At 47.1% G+C, this 15,789-nt stretch overlaps 1 protein-coding gene across 1 annotated transcript in view; it reads right to left on the minus strand.

Moving 5' to 3' along the window:
- MORN1 (MORN repeat containing 1) overlaps nt 1-15,789 on the minus strand; it is a 239,097-nt gene that overhangs the window by 60,111 nt on the left and 163,197 nt on the right. The window contains exons 11-12 of the mRNA XM_029064471.2: nt 13,687-13,838; nt 6,613-6,698 (exon numbers count right to left, since the gene is read on the minus strand). Of these exons, the coding sequence (XP_028920304.1) occupies nt 6,613-6,698; nt 13,687-13,838 (238 nt within the window). The remainder of the gene's footprint in view (nt 1-6,612; nt 6,699-13,686; nt 13,839-15,789) is intronic.

The following is a 15,789-nucleotide window of genomic DNA, read 5'->3' on the forward strand; positions in this document are numbered from 1 at the left end:
ACACTGGGGTAGATACAAGCTAAACAGGTTGGACACAGCCCTTGTCCCACATGTGGCTCACAGTCTTTATCCCCATTTTACAGATGAGGGAACCTAGGCTCAGAGACCTGAAGTGACTTGTCCAAGGTCACACAACGAACAAGTGGCAAAGCGAGGATTGGAAATCCAGGTCCTTCTGACTTCCAGGCCTGTGCTCTATCTAAGCCATGCTGCTTCTAACTGCATGTCTTGTGCTAAATGCATGGTCATTTGAATTCGTATCTCTGTACTATTTCCCCTGAGCCCAGCAGGGTTTTCCAATTTTGCTAATCAGTTTTTGGTGGAATATCCTCAGGAATCATGACAGAATCAATTTGTTCTCTGCAAACAAAGACTAGACAATGCTGTTAGATACTTCCCAGCCTCACAGCACTTATGTCCATACCTGTAATTTATTTATTTATATTAATGTCTGTCTCCCTCTCTAGACCGTAAGCTCGTTGTGGGCAGCGAATGTGTTTGTTTATTGTTATATTGCACTCTTCCAAGTGATTAGTGCAGTGTTCCAGATACAGTAAGAGCTCAATGATTGAATGAATGAATGAATGAATGAATGAATGAATTAAAGAAAGACCTGGGTAACTGTAGTTGTCAAGAGAGAACAGTTAATAGCATTCAGGTATTCCGGGTGCCTCCCCCTTACTATTCCATTTTATTCACTTTTCAGTTTTTCCACTCTGGTTGGTGTATACATTTAGGCCTTTCATTTCTGATCCGTTTTCTTTCCGAGAGGCTTTACTGAGCCAAACCCAGGTAAATTTGAAATTGTGTAGCTTTAGAAGATGTGGATTTGCTGAAACTCACTCATTCTGCTCTGCTGCTTTTCTCTATTTCTCTCTTCTCTTTCCTTCTCACCACACATATACATATTTTCTGTCTCCTAATTAATCAATCATATTTATTGAGCTTCTATTGTGTGCTCTGGCTCCTCCCCTTAAGAAGCTTGCAGCCTAGTCACCCATCCACCACTGACTGAGCGATTGATAAAGCAGTGTTTTTGGAAAGCAGACCTGACTGCAACTGCAGTGCTGGGTGAAGTTTTACTGTATTACCAGAAAGATGTTTCTCTTCAGGGAAGGTGGGAGAGTTTTCTTCCAACCTCTTTTATCTTTTTTTTTTCCAAATGGCATTTGTTAGATGCTTATTATATTCCAGGCACTATAATTAAGTGCTGGATTAGATACAAGCTAATCAGGTTGGACACACAGCCCCTGTTCCACACTGGGCTCATAGTCTAAATTGGAGGGAGGAGGATTTAATCCCCATTTTACAAATGAGGAAACTGGGACAAAGAGAAGTGAAGTGACTTGCTCAAGGTCACATAGCCGAGCAGTGGCAGAGATGGGATTACAACCCGGGTCTTCTTACTCCCAGATCTGTGCTCTTTCCACTAGGCCATGCTGCTTCCCCATCTTCCTGAATGTTGCTCAGTTTTTTTCCCTGAAATATTTTGTCCAGATCCGCAGATCGCCGGCACTCTTTGGAACATATTCTCTTTCTTACTGATTTTTTTTTTCTGTTTCGAGCATTCGTTTCAACCCTCCACCTTTTCCGCTCCAGATCTGGCTTTATTGCTAAGCCCTGCAATTCTTAGATACTATCTGTGAGCTCGCCAATAGCGCCCATCGGACCGACATGCCGCAGCAGTGCTCGGCTTAGGATCATTACTTGTTCATTTCAAATCGTCTCTCCGGAAGTCACAGTGGAAGCAGGCTCTGAAAAGCTTTGACTTTGGCTTTGAATTTCCTTCTTGTTTTTGCGTAGGTGTGAAGTGTCAATCTTTCCTGAAGAGTTTCAGGCAGGTAGCGTGCCAGTCAGGGAGAACAAACTGCATTGTGAGGAACCCAATTCCCCCAGAAGCATATGTTACCCCTGAAAACACCTTTGAACCAACTTTGCTCTTTCTTCAGGTGGGGTTGTACAGTTGGTTTAATAACGACGGTGATATTTGTTAAGTGCTTACTACATGCCAAGCACCGGGGGGAAGCAGTGTGGACATATGGAAAGAGTCTGGGCCTGGGAGGAGGACCTGGTTTCTTATTCTGGCTCCATCATTTGTCTGCTGCATAGTCTTGGGCAAGTCACTTAACTTCTCTGTCCCTCAGTTACCTCATCTGTAAAATGAGGATTAAGACTGTGAGCCCTCTGTACATGGACATGGACTGTGTCCAACCTGGTTATCTTGCAACTACACCGGTGCTTAGTACAGTGCCTGGCACATAGTAAGCACTTAATTACCATTAAAAAAATACAATCAGATCAGACATAGTCCCTATCCCACATGGGGCCTACAGTCTAAGGGGAAGGGAGAGCAGATATTAAATCCCCATTTTACAGATGAGGAAACTCAGGCCCAGAGAAGTGAAGTAACTTGCCCAAAGTCCCACAACTGGCAAGTGAAGGATCCAGGATAGAACCTGTGACTGCTGACTCCCAGTGCTGTGCTCTTTCCACTAGGCCTGCTTTATCTAGTGTTTTTCACTCTAGTAGAGAGGGGGATCAAGTAGGAGAGGCAGTGTGGTCTAGTGGATAGAGCATGGGCCTGGGAGTCAGAAGATAATGGTTCTGATCCTGGTCCACTACTTGTCTGCTGTGTAACCTTGGGTAAGTCACTTCATTTCTCCATGCCCCAGTTACCTCTTAAGTAAAATGGGGATTGAGACTGGGAGCCCATTTGAGACAGAGACTGTGTCCAATTCAATTTGCTTGTATCCACCCTAGAGCTTAGAACAGTGCCTGGCGCACAGTAAGCACTTAACAAATACCATTATTATCCTCTAGACCATAACCTCTTTGTGGGCTATGTGTCTATTGATTGTACACTCCCAAGCATTAGTACAGTGCTCTGCATACAGTAAACACTCAGTAAATGTGATTGAATGAATGACATGGACTCTGTCTAAACTGATTAGTTTGTATCAACCTCAATGTTTAGTACAGTGCCTGGCTTAACAAATGCCACAGATATAAAAAGTAGGATGGTGTGTTCATTCACTTGTTCTAGGAGTGGGACCTATCAAAACTCTCTCCAGATATATCGTAGGGGCCAAGTTTGGCCTGCAACTCCCTTCTTCCAGTGAGAGTCAGGCCTAAATGATAATGAGGTGATGCCAAAGGCTGCCAACTCCCTGTAATTTATGTATATATCTGTAATTTATTTATTTATATTGTCTCCCCCTCTAGATTGTAAACTTGCTGTGCTCAGGGAGTGTTTGTGTTTTTGTCATATTGTATTCCCCCAAGTGCTTAGTACAGTGCTCTGCACACAGCAAGCGCTCAAGAAATACCATTGACTGACTGGGTGCCGGGCCTAACTGGTGACATGGTGATGCCCAAGGCTGGGAATGTCAGACTGAATTATTCAGATTGATGTTGGCCTGCATTTGGCTTTCTGGATTCACCAAATAATGTTTCATTTTGATTGGTTCAATATGACCCAGGTGGCTTGGTGATAGGCTGGCAGTTAGGGTGAAAGGGGATGGAGACACAGAGAGATGGGATAGAGAGGTTGGAAGGTAGAGAGAGGGGAAGGAGACTGGAAACTCTAGACGAAGTCGTAGTGGCCATCTTGGATGGAGGCTGCATTTCCCAGGGATCCTTGGGGAAAGGATAGGGGCTGAAGTGACATCTGGAGACCACAGCTCTCCTGCTCTCTCTCTCTCCCCCTTCACCCCACACCCATGCTCACACACACAGTGGGTTGCAAATCAGGAAAGAATGCAGAAATTTGGACACGTCTCCATACCCAGGCAGGAGCAAGCTGGAAAATCCCAAGTTTTCCCAACTGTTGAGCAAATTTGGGCATGGAGTACTTTCAGTTAGTTAATCATATTTACTGAGCTCTTACTGAGTGCCAAGCACTGTACTAAGCATGTGGGAGAGCACATTATAACAATATAACTGATAAATTCTCTCCCCACAAGGATCTTACAGTCGGGAGGGGGAGACAGACATTACTATAAATAAATAATAAATGAATAAATAACAGTAAGTGGGACTGAGAGGGGGATGAATAAAGGGAGCAGTCAGGGTGACACAGAAGAGAGTGGAAGAAAAGGAGAGCTTAGTCAAGTAAGGCCTTTTGGAAATGTGCCTTCAATAAGGCTCTGAAGGGGGGAAGACTGATTGCCTGTCAGATATGAAGACGGAGGCATTCCAGACCAGAGGCAGGATGTGCGTGAGAGGTCGTTGGTCAGATAGATGAGATCGAGGTACAGTGAGAAGGATGGCATTAGAGGAGCATAGCATGCTGGCTGGATTGTATTAGGAGAGTAATGATGTGAAGTAGGAGGGGGCAAAGTGATTGACTGCTTTAAAGCCGATGGTAAGGAGTTTCTGTTTGATGTGGAGGTGGAGATTCTTGAGGAGAGGGGAAACCTGGCCTGAACATTTCTGTAGAAAAATTATCCAGTCAGCAGATCGAAGTATGGACTGAACTGGGGAGAGAAAGGAGGTAGGGTGGTCAGCCAGGAGGCTGATACAGTTCAAGCTGGGATAGAAAGGATAAATACTGGTATTGCCTGGTAGCAGCTTGGATGGGGAGGAAAAGATGGATTTTAGCACTTCTGGAGAAGAAACAGAGATAAAGATTCCATTTCACTTTGAAACTCAGGAAGTTTGGCCTCCACAAGGAACCCCTTGGACACCTACACAAAAGGCACACACAAGATTGCAAGAAATAGAAGCTCTGTGCAACCATTTGTGGCTTGCCTAGCCTAGTGGGGACGGCCAAAAGAGAAACAGGAGGCCAATGCAGAGTGATCATGAACCCTAAGGGCTATGACACAAGCAATATCAGCTCCCCAAATGGGGTGGTGGTCATTTTGAGCATTTTTATGACCTTTTCTTGCTTTGGTCATTGGAAAACACATATTAAAAATAAGTGAAGTCCTCAAAATCCAAGCATGCTCCCACAGACACTCCCATGGATCTGCACCCGCATACACACACACACACACACACACACACACACACACACACACACACACACTCTCTCTCTCTCTCTCTCTCTCTCTCTCCTACAGACATTCCTCCCTTGACCCCATGGCTCCCTCCAATTACTGCCCCATCTCCCTCCTATTATTCTTCTCCAAACTCCTTGAATGAGTTGTCTATACAAGCTGTCTGTAGTTCCTCTCCTCCAATTACCTCCTTGACCCCCTTCAGTTTAGCTTCCACCCCCCCTTACTCCACCAAAACTGCCCTCAGAAAGGTCACTGATGATCTCCTTCTTGCCAAATCCAACAGCCTCTACTGCATCGTAATCTTTCTGAACCTCTCAGCTCCTGTTGACACGGCGTATCACCTGCTTCTCCTGGAAACACTGTCTAACTTTGGCTTCACTGACACTGTCCTCTCCTCGTTCTCCTCCTATCTATTTGGCTGCTCATTCTCAGTCACTTTTGCAGGCTCCTCTTCTGCCTCCCACCCCCTAACTGGGGCAGTTCCTCAAGGCTCATTTCTGGGTTCCCTTCTATTTTTTATCTACACTCACTGTCCGCTATCACCAGAGTGAAGACCCACTCTCCAGGAGGCTGGAGAGTGGTGGGCAAAACCTGCTTTTCTGGTTTCTAGAATGCAGCATGGCCTAGTGGATAAAGCACAGGCCTGGGAGTCAGAAGACCAGGGTTCTAATCCTGGCTCTGCCACTTGTCTGCTATGTGACCTTGGGCAAGTGACTTCATTACTCTTTGCCTCAGTTGCCCCATCTGTAAAATGGGGATTGAGACTGTGAGTCTCATGTGGGACAGGGACTGTGTCCAACCTGATTTGCTTATATACACTCCAGAGCTTAGTGCAATTACAGGCACCTAATAAGCACTTAACAAATACCACTATTATCGGTACTACTATTATTATTATTATTGTTGCCACAAATGAGGTAAAGCAAAGGATGGCCCTGCCAAGGACACCGGGAGGTCTACCAGGGGCTCCTCTAGATCACAGTGTGAGCTGCCATTTGTTGGAATCATTGTTAATTTACTGGTTGCCACGTTCCTCCTGTTGTAATAATTGAAAAATTACTGAGTTATTTGTTAAGCGCTCACTATGTGCCAGGCACTGTACTGGTGCTGGGTTGGATATTAGCAAATCAGGTTGGACACAGTCCCTGGCCACATGGGACTCCCAGCCTTATTCCTCATTTTCCAGATGAGGTAACTGAGGCACAGGGAAGGGAAGTGACTTGGTCAAGTTCACATGGCACACGAGTGGTGGAGCTGGGATTAGAACCAGGTCCTTCTGACTTACAGACCCATGCTCTATCACTAGGCCATGCTCTCATCTTATGATCTATCTATTGCTCAATTGTATATTCCAAGTCCTTAGTACAGTGCTCTGCATACGATAAGTGCTCAATAAATACAATTGAAAGAATCGATGATCTCATTTTGGATAGTGAGCCCCGAAAGCAGCTGGGACCGTGTCTCAAGTATCATCCTTAAACCTTCCCCCAGAGCTTAGACCAACGTTAAGCACCAAACTCATGACATAGATGCCAACAGTGGAGAGGAACACTGAATTACCCGGGGACCAGCTTCTGGCTGAGCCACAGAAACGGAGAGTCACAATTACCTGCCGTCACCCGCCTTTTCTGGGGATGCTGTCTTCTTCTCCTCTTTCTCGGCATCCAGTCTCCCAGCAGGCTTCCTCCTTCCTTTCTAAGACAGAAACAGAGTGATCAAGTGGGTGGGGGGAAGTGGACAGGTAAGGGGAGGTCAGGGATGGCAAGACAGAAGAGATGGAGGGCACAGTGAGGAGGTTAGCAGCAGAAGAGTGAAGTGTGTGGGCTGGAATGTAGAAGGAGAGAGGGAGCTGAGGTAGGAGGGGGCAAGGTGATGGATGCAGCATATTGTGGGCATGGTATATGTCTATTGTTGGACTGTACTCCCCCAAGCGCTTGGTACAATGCTTTGCACACAGTACGCGCTCAATAAATATGATTGAATGAATGGACATGATGGTGGAAGGATGAGGGTGGGGAGGAAGAAAAAGAAGAAACAAATTACACTGGCTTGAGTTTGATTTGATTTTCCTTTAAAGTTTGATTTTATTAATTTTCTCCTGGTATCTGTTGAGCGCCTGCTTTGTGTGCAGCACCACCTACCCTGTTCTCAAAGTTTGGGGGTATGGTCTCCCCAAAGAATCTCAGGTTCAGGAAAACTTGAATCGTAGGGCTCATCTGTGACCCAATGACTCCTCTGCCGCCCGCCTGCTATCCCTCCTCGACTCTGCCGACCTCCTGCTCCACCATACCATGCCCACTCACCGACTCGGTCACACCCTCGATCTCGTCATCTCCTACCGCTGCACTATCTCCTCCCTCACCAACTCTGAAATCCCTCTCTCTGACCATAACCTTCTCACCTGCCTCATCTCTCAAACTCCCTCCCCCTGCAAATCTTCGCTACTGCCCCACAGAGACCTCCGCTGTCTTGATCCCATCTGTCTTTCCAAAAACATCTCTCCTCACCTCGCCGCCCTGTCCTCACTTCCCACTCTTGATGATCAGGTCTCCGCTCTCAACTCCACCCTCTCTTCTCATCTCAACTCTCTTGCCCCCCTTTCCCTCCGCCGCTCTCGCTCCACTAACCCACAGCACTGGATCACCTCCTCCGTCCGCCTCCTACGCTCCTATGCTCGAGCTGCTGAGCACTGCTGGCGAAAGTCCAAGCACCAAGCTGACCTCACACACTTCAAATTTACCTTTTCCTGCCTTAACTCTGCCCTCTCCTCCACCAGGCAAAACTTCTTCTCCTCCCTCATCGACACCCATGCCCGTCACCCCTGCTGATTGTTCCGGACCTTTAACTTTCTCCTTAGGCCCCCGTTCCTCCCCCTCCCCCATCTCTCACCCCCAATGATCTGGCCACCTACTTCATCACAAAAATCAACACAATCAGGTCTGAGCTCCCCAAAGTCACCCCTCCCCCTCTCCCCTCCTCCCCAACAACCCTCTCCCCTACTTTTCCATCCTTCCCTCCAGTATCCTCAGAGGAGATCTCTTCCCTCCTCGCAAGTGCCACCCCCTCCACCTGTGCCTCGGACCCCATTTCCGCTCACCTTTTAAAAAGCATCGCCCCTGCCCTCCTCCCTTCCTTAACTTCTATTTTTAACCAATCTCCAATGGCTCCTTCCCCTCTGCCTTCAAACATGCCCACGTCTCCCCCATCCTAAAAAAACCCTCTCTTGACCCCACTTCCCCTTCCAGTTATCGTCCTATCTCCCTACTACCCTTCCTTTCCAAAATCCTAGAACGAGTCGTCTACAATCACTGCTTAGAATTCCTTAACTCCCATTCTCTCCTGGACCCCCTCCAATCTGGCTTCCGTCCCCTCCACTCTACCGAGACTGCTCTCTCTAAGGTCACCCATGACCTCCTTCTTGCCAAATCCAATGGCTCCTACTCCATTCTAATCCTCCTTGACCTCTCTGCTGCCTTTGACACTGTCGACCATCCCCTCCTCCTCCATACCTTATCTCACCTTGGCTTCACGGACTCCGTCCTCTCCCGGTTCTCCTCTTATCTGTCTGGCCGGTCATTCTCGGTCTCCTTCGCAGGCGCCTCCTCCCCCTCCCATCCTTTAACTGTTGGAGTTCCGCAAGGGTCAGTTCTTGGTCCTCTTCTGTTCTCCATTTACACTCACTCCCTCGGTGAACTCATTCGCTCTCACAGCTTCGACTACCATCTCTACGCAGATGACACGCAGATCTACATCTCCGCCCCTGTCCTCTCCCCCTCCCTTCAGGCTCGCATCTCCTCCCGCCTCCGGGACGTCTCCACCTGGATGTCGGCCCGCCACCTAAAACTCAACATGAGCGAGACTGAGCTCCTCATCTTCCCTCCCAAGCCCGGTCCTCTCCCAGACTTCCCTATCACCGTGGATGGCACGACCATCCTTCCCGTCTCTCAGGCCTGCAATCTCGGTGTCATCTTTGACTCATCTCTCTCGTTCACCCCACACATCCTATCCGTTACCAAGACCTGCCGGTTTCACCTTTACAATATCGCCAAGATCTGCCCTTTCCTCTCCACCCGAATGGCTACCTTACTGCTACAGGCTCTTGTTACATCCCGGCTAGACTACTGTGTCGGCCTTCTCTCTGATCTCCCTTCCTCCTCTCTCGCCCCGCTCCAGTCTATTCTTCACTCCGCTGCCCGGCTCATCTTCCTGCAGAAACGCTCTGGGCATGTCACTCCCCTTCTTAAACACCTCCAGTGGTTACCTATCGACCTCCGCTCCAAACAAAAACTCCTCACTCTAGGCTTCAAGGCTCTACATCACCTTGCCCCTTTCTACCTTTTCTCCCTTCTCTCTTTCTACCGCCCACCCCACACGCTCCGCTCCTCTGCCGCCCACCTCCTTACCGTCCCTCGGTCTCGCCTATCCCGCCGTCGACCCCCGGGCCATGTCCTCCCGCGGTCCTGGAATACCCTCCTTCCTCACCTCCGCCAGGCTAATTCTCTTCCCCTCTTCAAAACCCTACTTAAAACTCACCTCCTCCAAGAGGCCTTCCCAGACTGAGCTCCCCTTCTCCCTCTACTCCCTCTACCGCCCCCCCTTCACCTCTCTGCAGCTTAACCCTCTTTTCCCCCCATCTCCCTCTGCTCCTCCCCCCCCCGATCCCCTCAGCACTGTACTCGTCTGCTCAACTGTATATATTTACATTATCCTATTTATTTTGTTAATGAAATGTACATCGCCTCGATTCTATTTAGTTGCCATTGTTTTTACGAGATGTTCTTCCCCTCGACTCTATTTATTGCCATTGTTCTTGTCTGTCTGTCTCCCCCGATTAGACTGTAAGCCTGTCAAACGGCAGGGACTGTCTCTAACTGTTGCCGACTTGTTCATTCCAAGCGCTTAGTACAGTGCTCTGCACATAGTAAGCGCTCAATAAATACTATTGAATAAATGAATGTATGATTCCACCCACATGTGCATGGTCATTTTTTTCCATCCTTACATTGCACCAAATCCAGACAATCCCTAATGCTACCATCACATTCCAGTATAGACACGCAGTGGAAACCCGCACCAAAGCAGAACGGAGTATACGAGGTGCTAGGGGGTGCTCAAAAAAAAGTTAAATTGAACATCTGGCCCTCAGGGAGCTTGCTGTCTTTGAGGAAAGACAATCTGAGGAAGAACATACACCCTTGTCCCTTGCTCTCCTCTTTTCCCTTTCCCTCTCCTCATTCCCAGTCTAATAGCAACAATGAACCAAAAGTTCTCGATATTTTCAAAATATTTTTGCTGCTCCAGTAACCTCCTGTGCTTCCTTAACTGAGAAGAGCCTTTATCCAACAGGAAGGCTTCCCCTTTGGGCACCTAGCTGTTACTAGATCAGAGGTAGCCCACTCCATCAACATTATTATTATTTATGGTATTTGTTAAGTGCTTACCCTACCCCAGTCACTGTACCAAGCGCTGGGGTATATACAAGCTAATCAGGATGGACACGGTACCTGCTGCCCCACATGGGGCTCACAGTCTTAATCCCATTTTACTGATGAGGTAATCTATTATTTACATAATAATAATAATAATTGTGGTATTTGTTAAGTGCTTATTATGTGCCAAGCAATGCTCTAAGCACTGGGGTGGATACAGGCAAATCAGGTTGGACATGGTCTCTGTCCCACATGGGGCTCACACTCTTAATCCCCATTTTACAGATGAGGTAACTGAGGCCCGGAGAAGTGAAGTGACTTGCCCTAGGTCACACAGCAGACAAGTGCCAGAGTCAGGTTTAGAATCCGGGTCCGTCTGACTCCCAGGCCCATGATCAATCCACGAGGCCACACTGCTCATCTAGAAACAGAAACATGGAGGTGACCAGAGGTCACAACCTAAACCACAGACTTGAGGGGAAAAGACAGGTTGGGCAGCAAAGCTCTTGGGACCACGGAGGATCTCCTGGGTAAAATAAGACAATTCTTCCATTCTTGTTCACTGCTCCCAGACCAGGGAGGATATTTCCCAGCGGAGACTCACAGCTTAGGAGGGGGTTCTACAGATCGGGAATTGGAGAGGCCTCTTGGGGAGTACTATGTCTTGATTCTGATTCAGGCATTTTAAGAGAGAAACGGAGACACTTGAAGAGCTCAAGGAGTAGAGGAATCAGTGTGTAACCAGTCTCTAGACTATAAGCTAGTTGTGGGCAGGGAATGAATCTGTTTATTGTTGAATTGAAGGGCTCTCCCAAACCCTTAGTACAGTGCTCTGTGCCTCAGTTCCCTCATCTGTAAAATGGGGATTAAGACTGTGAGCCCCACATGGGACAACCTGATTCCCCTGTGTCTACCCCAGCGCTTAGAACAGTGCTCTGCACATAGTAAGCGCTTAACAAATACCAACATTATTATTATTATTATGCTCTGCTCACAGTAAGTGCTCAATAAATACAACTGAATGAATGTGATTCAAAGCAGGGAGAATAGATAACGTTATCCAGGAATGATAAAAGGTGGTTCTCCCCCTCTGGATTGTAAACTCCTGGTGGGCAGGGAATGTGCCAACCAACTCTGGTATACTGTACTCTCTCAAGGGTTTAGCATACTGCTCTGCACATGGTAAGTGCTCAATAAATACCATTGTTGGGGAGGCTGTATAACTCCCTGCCCCAATCCAGGTGCTCTTCCTGCTTTCAAAGAAAGGAAAAAAGAAGAGTATACTTCAGCTGTGAGTGAAGTGCCTTTCGTTGGATGTGGAGGAGGAAATTTCCAGAGGTGGGGATCAGAATCTGGAATCGATTCCCAAGGGAGATGGTGACCTCTTCATCTCAGACCATCTGCCTTGTTTAACTCTACCCTTTCTGAATCATCCTGATTTATTCCCTTTATTCATCACCCTCTCCCACCCCAAAGCACTTATGTACATATCTGTTATTTATTTATTGATTCAAATTAATGCTGGTCTCCCTCTTTAGATTGTAAGCTCATTGTGGGCAGGGAATGTGTCTGTTTATTGTTAGATTGTATTCTCCCAAGAGCTTAGTATAGTGCTCTGCAAACTGTAAAAGCTCAATAAATACGATTGAATGAACGAATGAATGCCGGAGATGAGAAAGCCTGTTGAGATTCTTTCTGGCTAGGTTCTATGCACAAATACCAAGAGCATAAGCCTGTGAGTCAAGAAGCCAGGGATCAAGTCTGGGCTCTGTCACTGGCCTGCTGGGTGACCCTGAGCAAGTCATTTACCCTTTCTGAGATTTAGTCCCCCCAACTGTAAAAATGGGGATAATCAATCAATCAGTGGTATTTATGGAGTGCTAACTGTGTACAGAGCAGTGTAATAATGATAATAATGGCATTTGTTAAGCGCTTACTATGTGCCAAGCACTGTAATAAGCACTGGGGTAGATACAAGGTAATTGGGGTGGAAACAGTCCCTGTCCCACATAGGGCACACAGTCTTAATCCCCACTTTACAGATGAGGCAACTGAGGAACAGAGAAGTAAAGTGACTTGCCCGAGGTCAAATATTAGACTCATGGTAGAGTTGGGATTAAAACCCAGGTCTTTTTTACTTCTTTATGAGCATTTTGTGCTTTCCTCTCTCTCTCTCTCTCTCTCTCTCTCTCTCTCTCTCTCTCTCTCTCTCTCCACCACCACTTCTCTCTTTCTCTTTCTGTCTCTCCTCTATCCAGTCTCAAACCTTCTCTTTTTCCCCTCTACCCAGCTCCTTGCTCTATCCACTAGACCAAGCTGCTACTAAGCACTCGGGAGAGTACAACAGAGTTGGCATATATGTTCCTTGCCCACAATGAGCTTACAGTTTAGAGGGGGAGGCAGACATTAATATTAATTGATAATTCATACTTTTGACTTTACAGATATGTACATAAGTGCTGTGAGTTAAGATATCAATCAATCAATGATATTTATTGAGTGTTTGCTGTGTGCAGACCACTGCACTAAGATCTTGGGTGAGTATAACAGTTTTTAGACACTTTTCCCTGCCCACAAAGATTCTAGAGGGGGAAACAGACATGAATATAAATCAACAATTTATAATATATAATCTATCAATATAACATAAGTGCTGTGGGATAAGATATCAATCAATCAGTGGTATTTATTGAGTGCTTACTGGGTGCAGAGTGCTTGGAAAAGGACAATAAGAGTTGGTAGACACACGCCTTGCCCTGTAGGAGCTTACAATCTAGGATATTGTTTTGCCTCCTAGATTGTGAATCCCAGTAGGACAGGGTCTGTATCCAACTGGATTATCCCATATCCACCTCAGCCCTTGGAGAAGGCCTTGGCATATAGTAAGCATTCAATAAATACACATTAAATAAAAGTAAAAATCCAGCTTATAGGCAAAGTGACTGAATCCAATATAAACCAAAGCTTTGATTGGCATTCTCTGAAGTGAGAATGGCAAACTGGAATGGTAGAGGAAAGTGGAAGGATCTGAGTAAAGGGGGAAAGAAGAGAGGGTTTGGGACTGGAGAAAGAAGAGGCAGAAAGAGAGAGAGAGAGAAGTGGGAGTGGGGAGAGAGAGAAAGGAAAACACAAAACGCCCATACAGAAATGCTTCAGGTAGGTGGGAATAAAGGCTTGCCTCTGGAAGGGGACAAAGAACTATTCATCGGTACATTGGCAGGAGAGGTGGAGAGTTTATGAGAACATTTCGATACCTGGCTCGGATCATCCCCGAACCCGAGAGTCCGGTGCCCGGGAGGAAGGGGGGCCAGCCTGACGTCTTTAAATCGAACGGATCCTCGGTCCACGCGTTGGCGGGTTCGGTGAGAAGGACCTGTACTTTCCAGTGCCAAGACCAAAGATTTTTCTAGGAAAAAGAACAAAGGAAAGACTTCTAAGAAACAAAGGACCAAAGGCCGTGACGAGGGGTGAGAATGACTGGAGGGGAGAGGGATGAGTGCTCTCTGACACTGGAACGTGGTTGCCAGGGGGATGTAAACCCTGTGGGGACTTGGTTGTGCCTGCCACTGGTCAGGGCATGGGAGTTCTGGAACCTGGTTCTCTAAAGGAGAGTCTCCTTTGTACCACCTGCGGCCAGTTGAGAGCCAAAGTAATAACCTCGGTTTCTTCCTCATGTTCATGTAGGTCAGGTAGATGCCAAGATGTTGCCTTGAGTTTTTCTGGGCAGTGTTTCTTCTTTCCCATTAGATTATAAGATCTTTAAGGGCAGGGACAGTGTCTTTTTGTTGCTGTTGGACTCTCCCAAGCACTCAGTACAGTACTAGGCACACATTCATTCATTTCATTGTACTTATTGAAGACTGTACTAAACACTTGGGAGAGTACCATGCAACAATAAAAAGACATATTTCCTGCCCACAGTGAGTTTACAGTCTAGAGGATAAGCTTACAGTCTAGAAGCATCTAGCACAGTGCTCTGCACACAGTACACACAGCGTTGCCTAGTGGCTAGAGCACAGGTCTGGGAAACAGAAGGGCCCTGGGGTCTAATCCCGGCTCTGCCATTTGTTCTCTCCTTCCCTCCCCAAGCATTGTGGGCTAGTGGAAACATCCTGGGCCTGGGAGTCAGAGGGCTTGGGTTCCAATCCTAGCTTTGCTCCCCTTCACTTCTCTGAGCATCGATTACCTCATCTGGAAAATGGGGATTAAGACTGTGAGCCCTATGTGGGACAGAGACTGTGTTCAACCTGATTAGCTTGTATCTACCCCTGTGTTTATTACAGTGCCTGGAATATATAAGCATTTAACAAATACCATGTAAATAAAAGTAGGCAGCCGGTACAGTGCTCTGCACTCAGTAGAGTCTTGGTACAGTCCTCTGCATACAGTAGATGCCAAATACAGTGTTCTGCACACAGTAGGGACCCAGAATAGAACTATGCAAATACTAAGTGCTCAGTACAGAGATCTGCCCATCACAGGTACTCAGTTCAGGACTCAGTAGATGGTCCATTCAGCATTTGGTCAACAGTAGACCTGCCTCACCAACACACTGCCCTGAACATATACATATATACATATTTGCTCTCTCTCTATGTAATTAGAAGGCGTTTAACAAATCCCACTATTACGACTCTAGCCGGAGTAGGGGAAGAGTATGTCTCCCCTTTGGCCCCTGGGTCCAGGGACCCCCAAAGTAACCAGATCCAGCTGGGGCAAGAAGGCCAATGAGCTGCGGGGAGGCCATTTTGTGGTGCAGGGACAAAGCGACGGGGTGATATCAGCCACACTGGAAAGAGATGTAAATGGAAAGAGTTGCCTTTTGTATTGTCCATCATATTTAAAGAGGACATCACCGCTTGTGAAATTCCTAAGGAGGGGAAGCAGTGTGGCCTAATAGGTAGACATGGGCCTGGGAGTCAGAAGGACCTGGGTTCTAATCCCCACTCTGCCACTTGTGTCCTGGGTGGCCTTGAGCAAGTCACTTCTCTGTGCCTCAATTCCCTCATCTGTCAAATGGGGATTAAATCCTCCCTTCAACTTAGACTGTGAGCCCCATGTGGGAGGTGGACTGTGTCCAACCTGATTAACTTTTATCTACCCCAGCACTTAGAACAGTCCTTGACAGCACTTAACAAGTACCATGCAATAAAAAAGTGGCAGGATCAAGATTAGAACCCAGGACCTCTGACTCCCAGGCCCTGGCTCTTTTCACTGCACCACATTGCTAGTTTGATGGACGATGCATTTGATGGACGATGCACTTCCAATAAGGGAGGCCAGGCTCCTGCTCTAATCCGCCTTTTTCGGGTGGTGTTGATAGCACCCCATCACTCTGTCCCTGGACCACAAAATGG

The sequence above is a fragment of the Ornithorhynchus anatinus genome, chromosome 5 (assembly GCF_004115215.2).
Source record: "Ornithorhynchus anatinus isolate Pmale09 chromosome 5, mOrnAna1.pri.v4, whole genome shotgun sequence".
Taxonomy (NCBI): Eukaryota; Metazoa; Chordata; class Mammalia; order Monotremata; family Ornithorhynchidae; genus Ornithorhynchus; species Ornithorhynchus anatinus.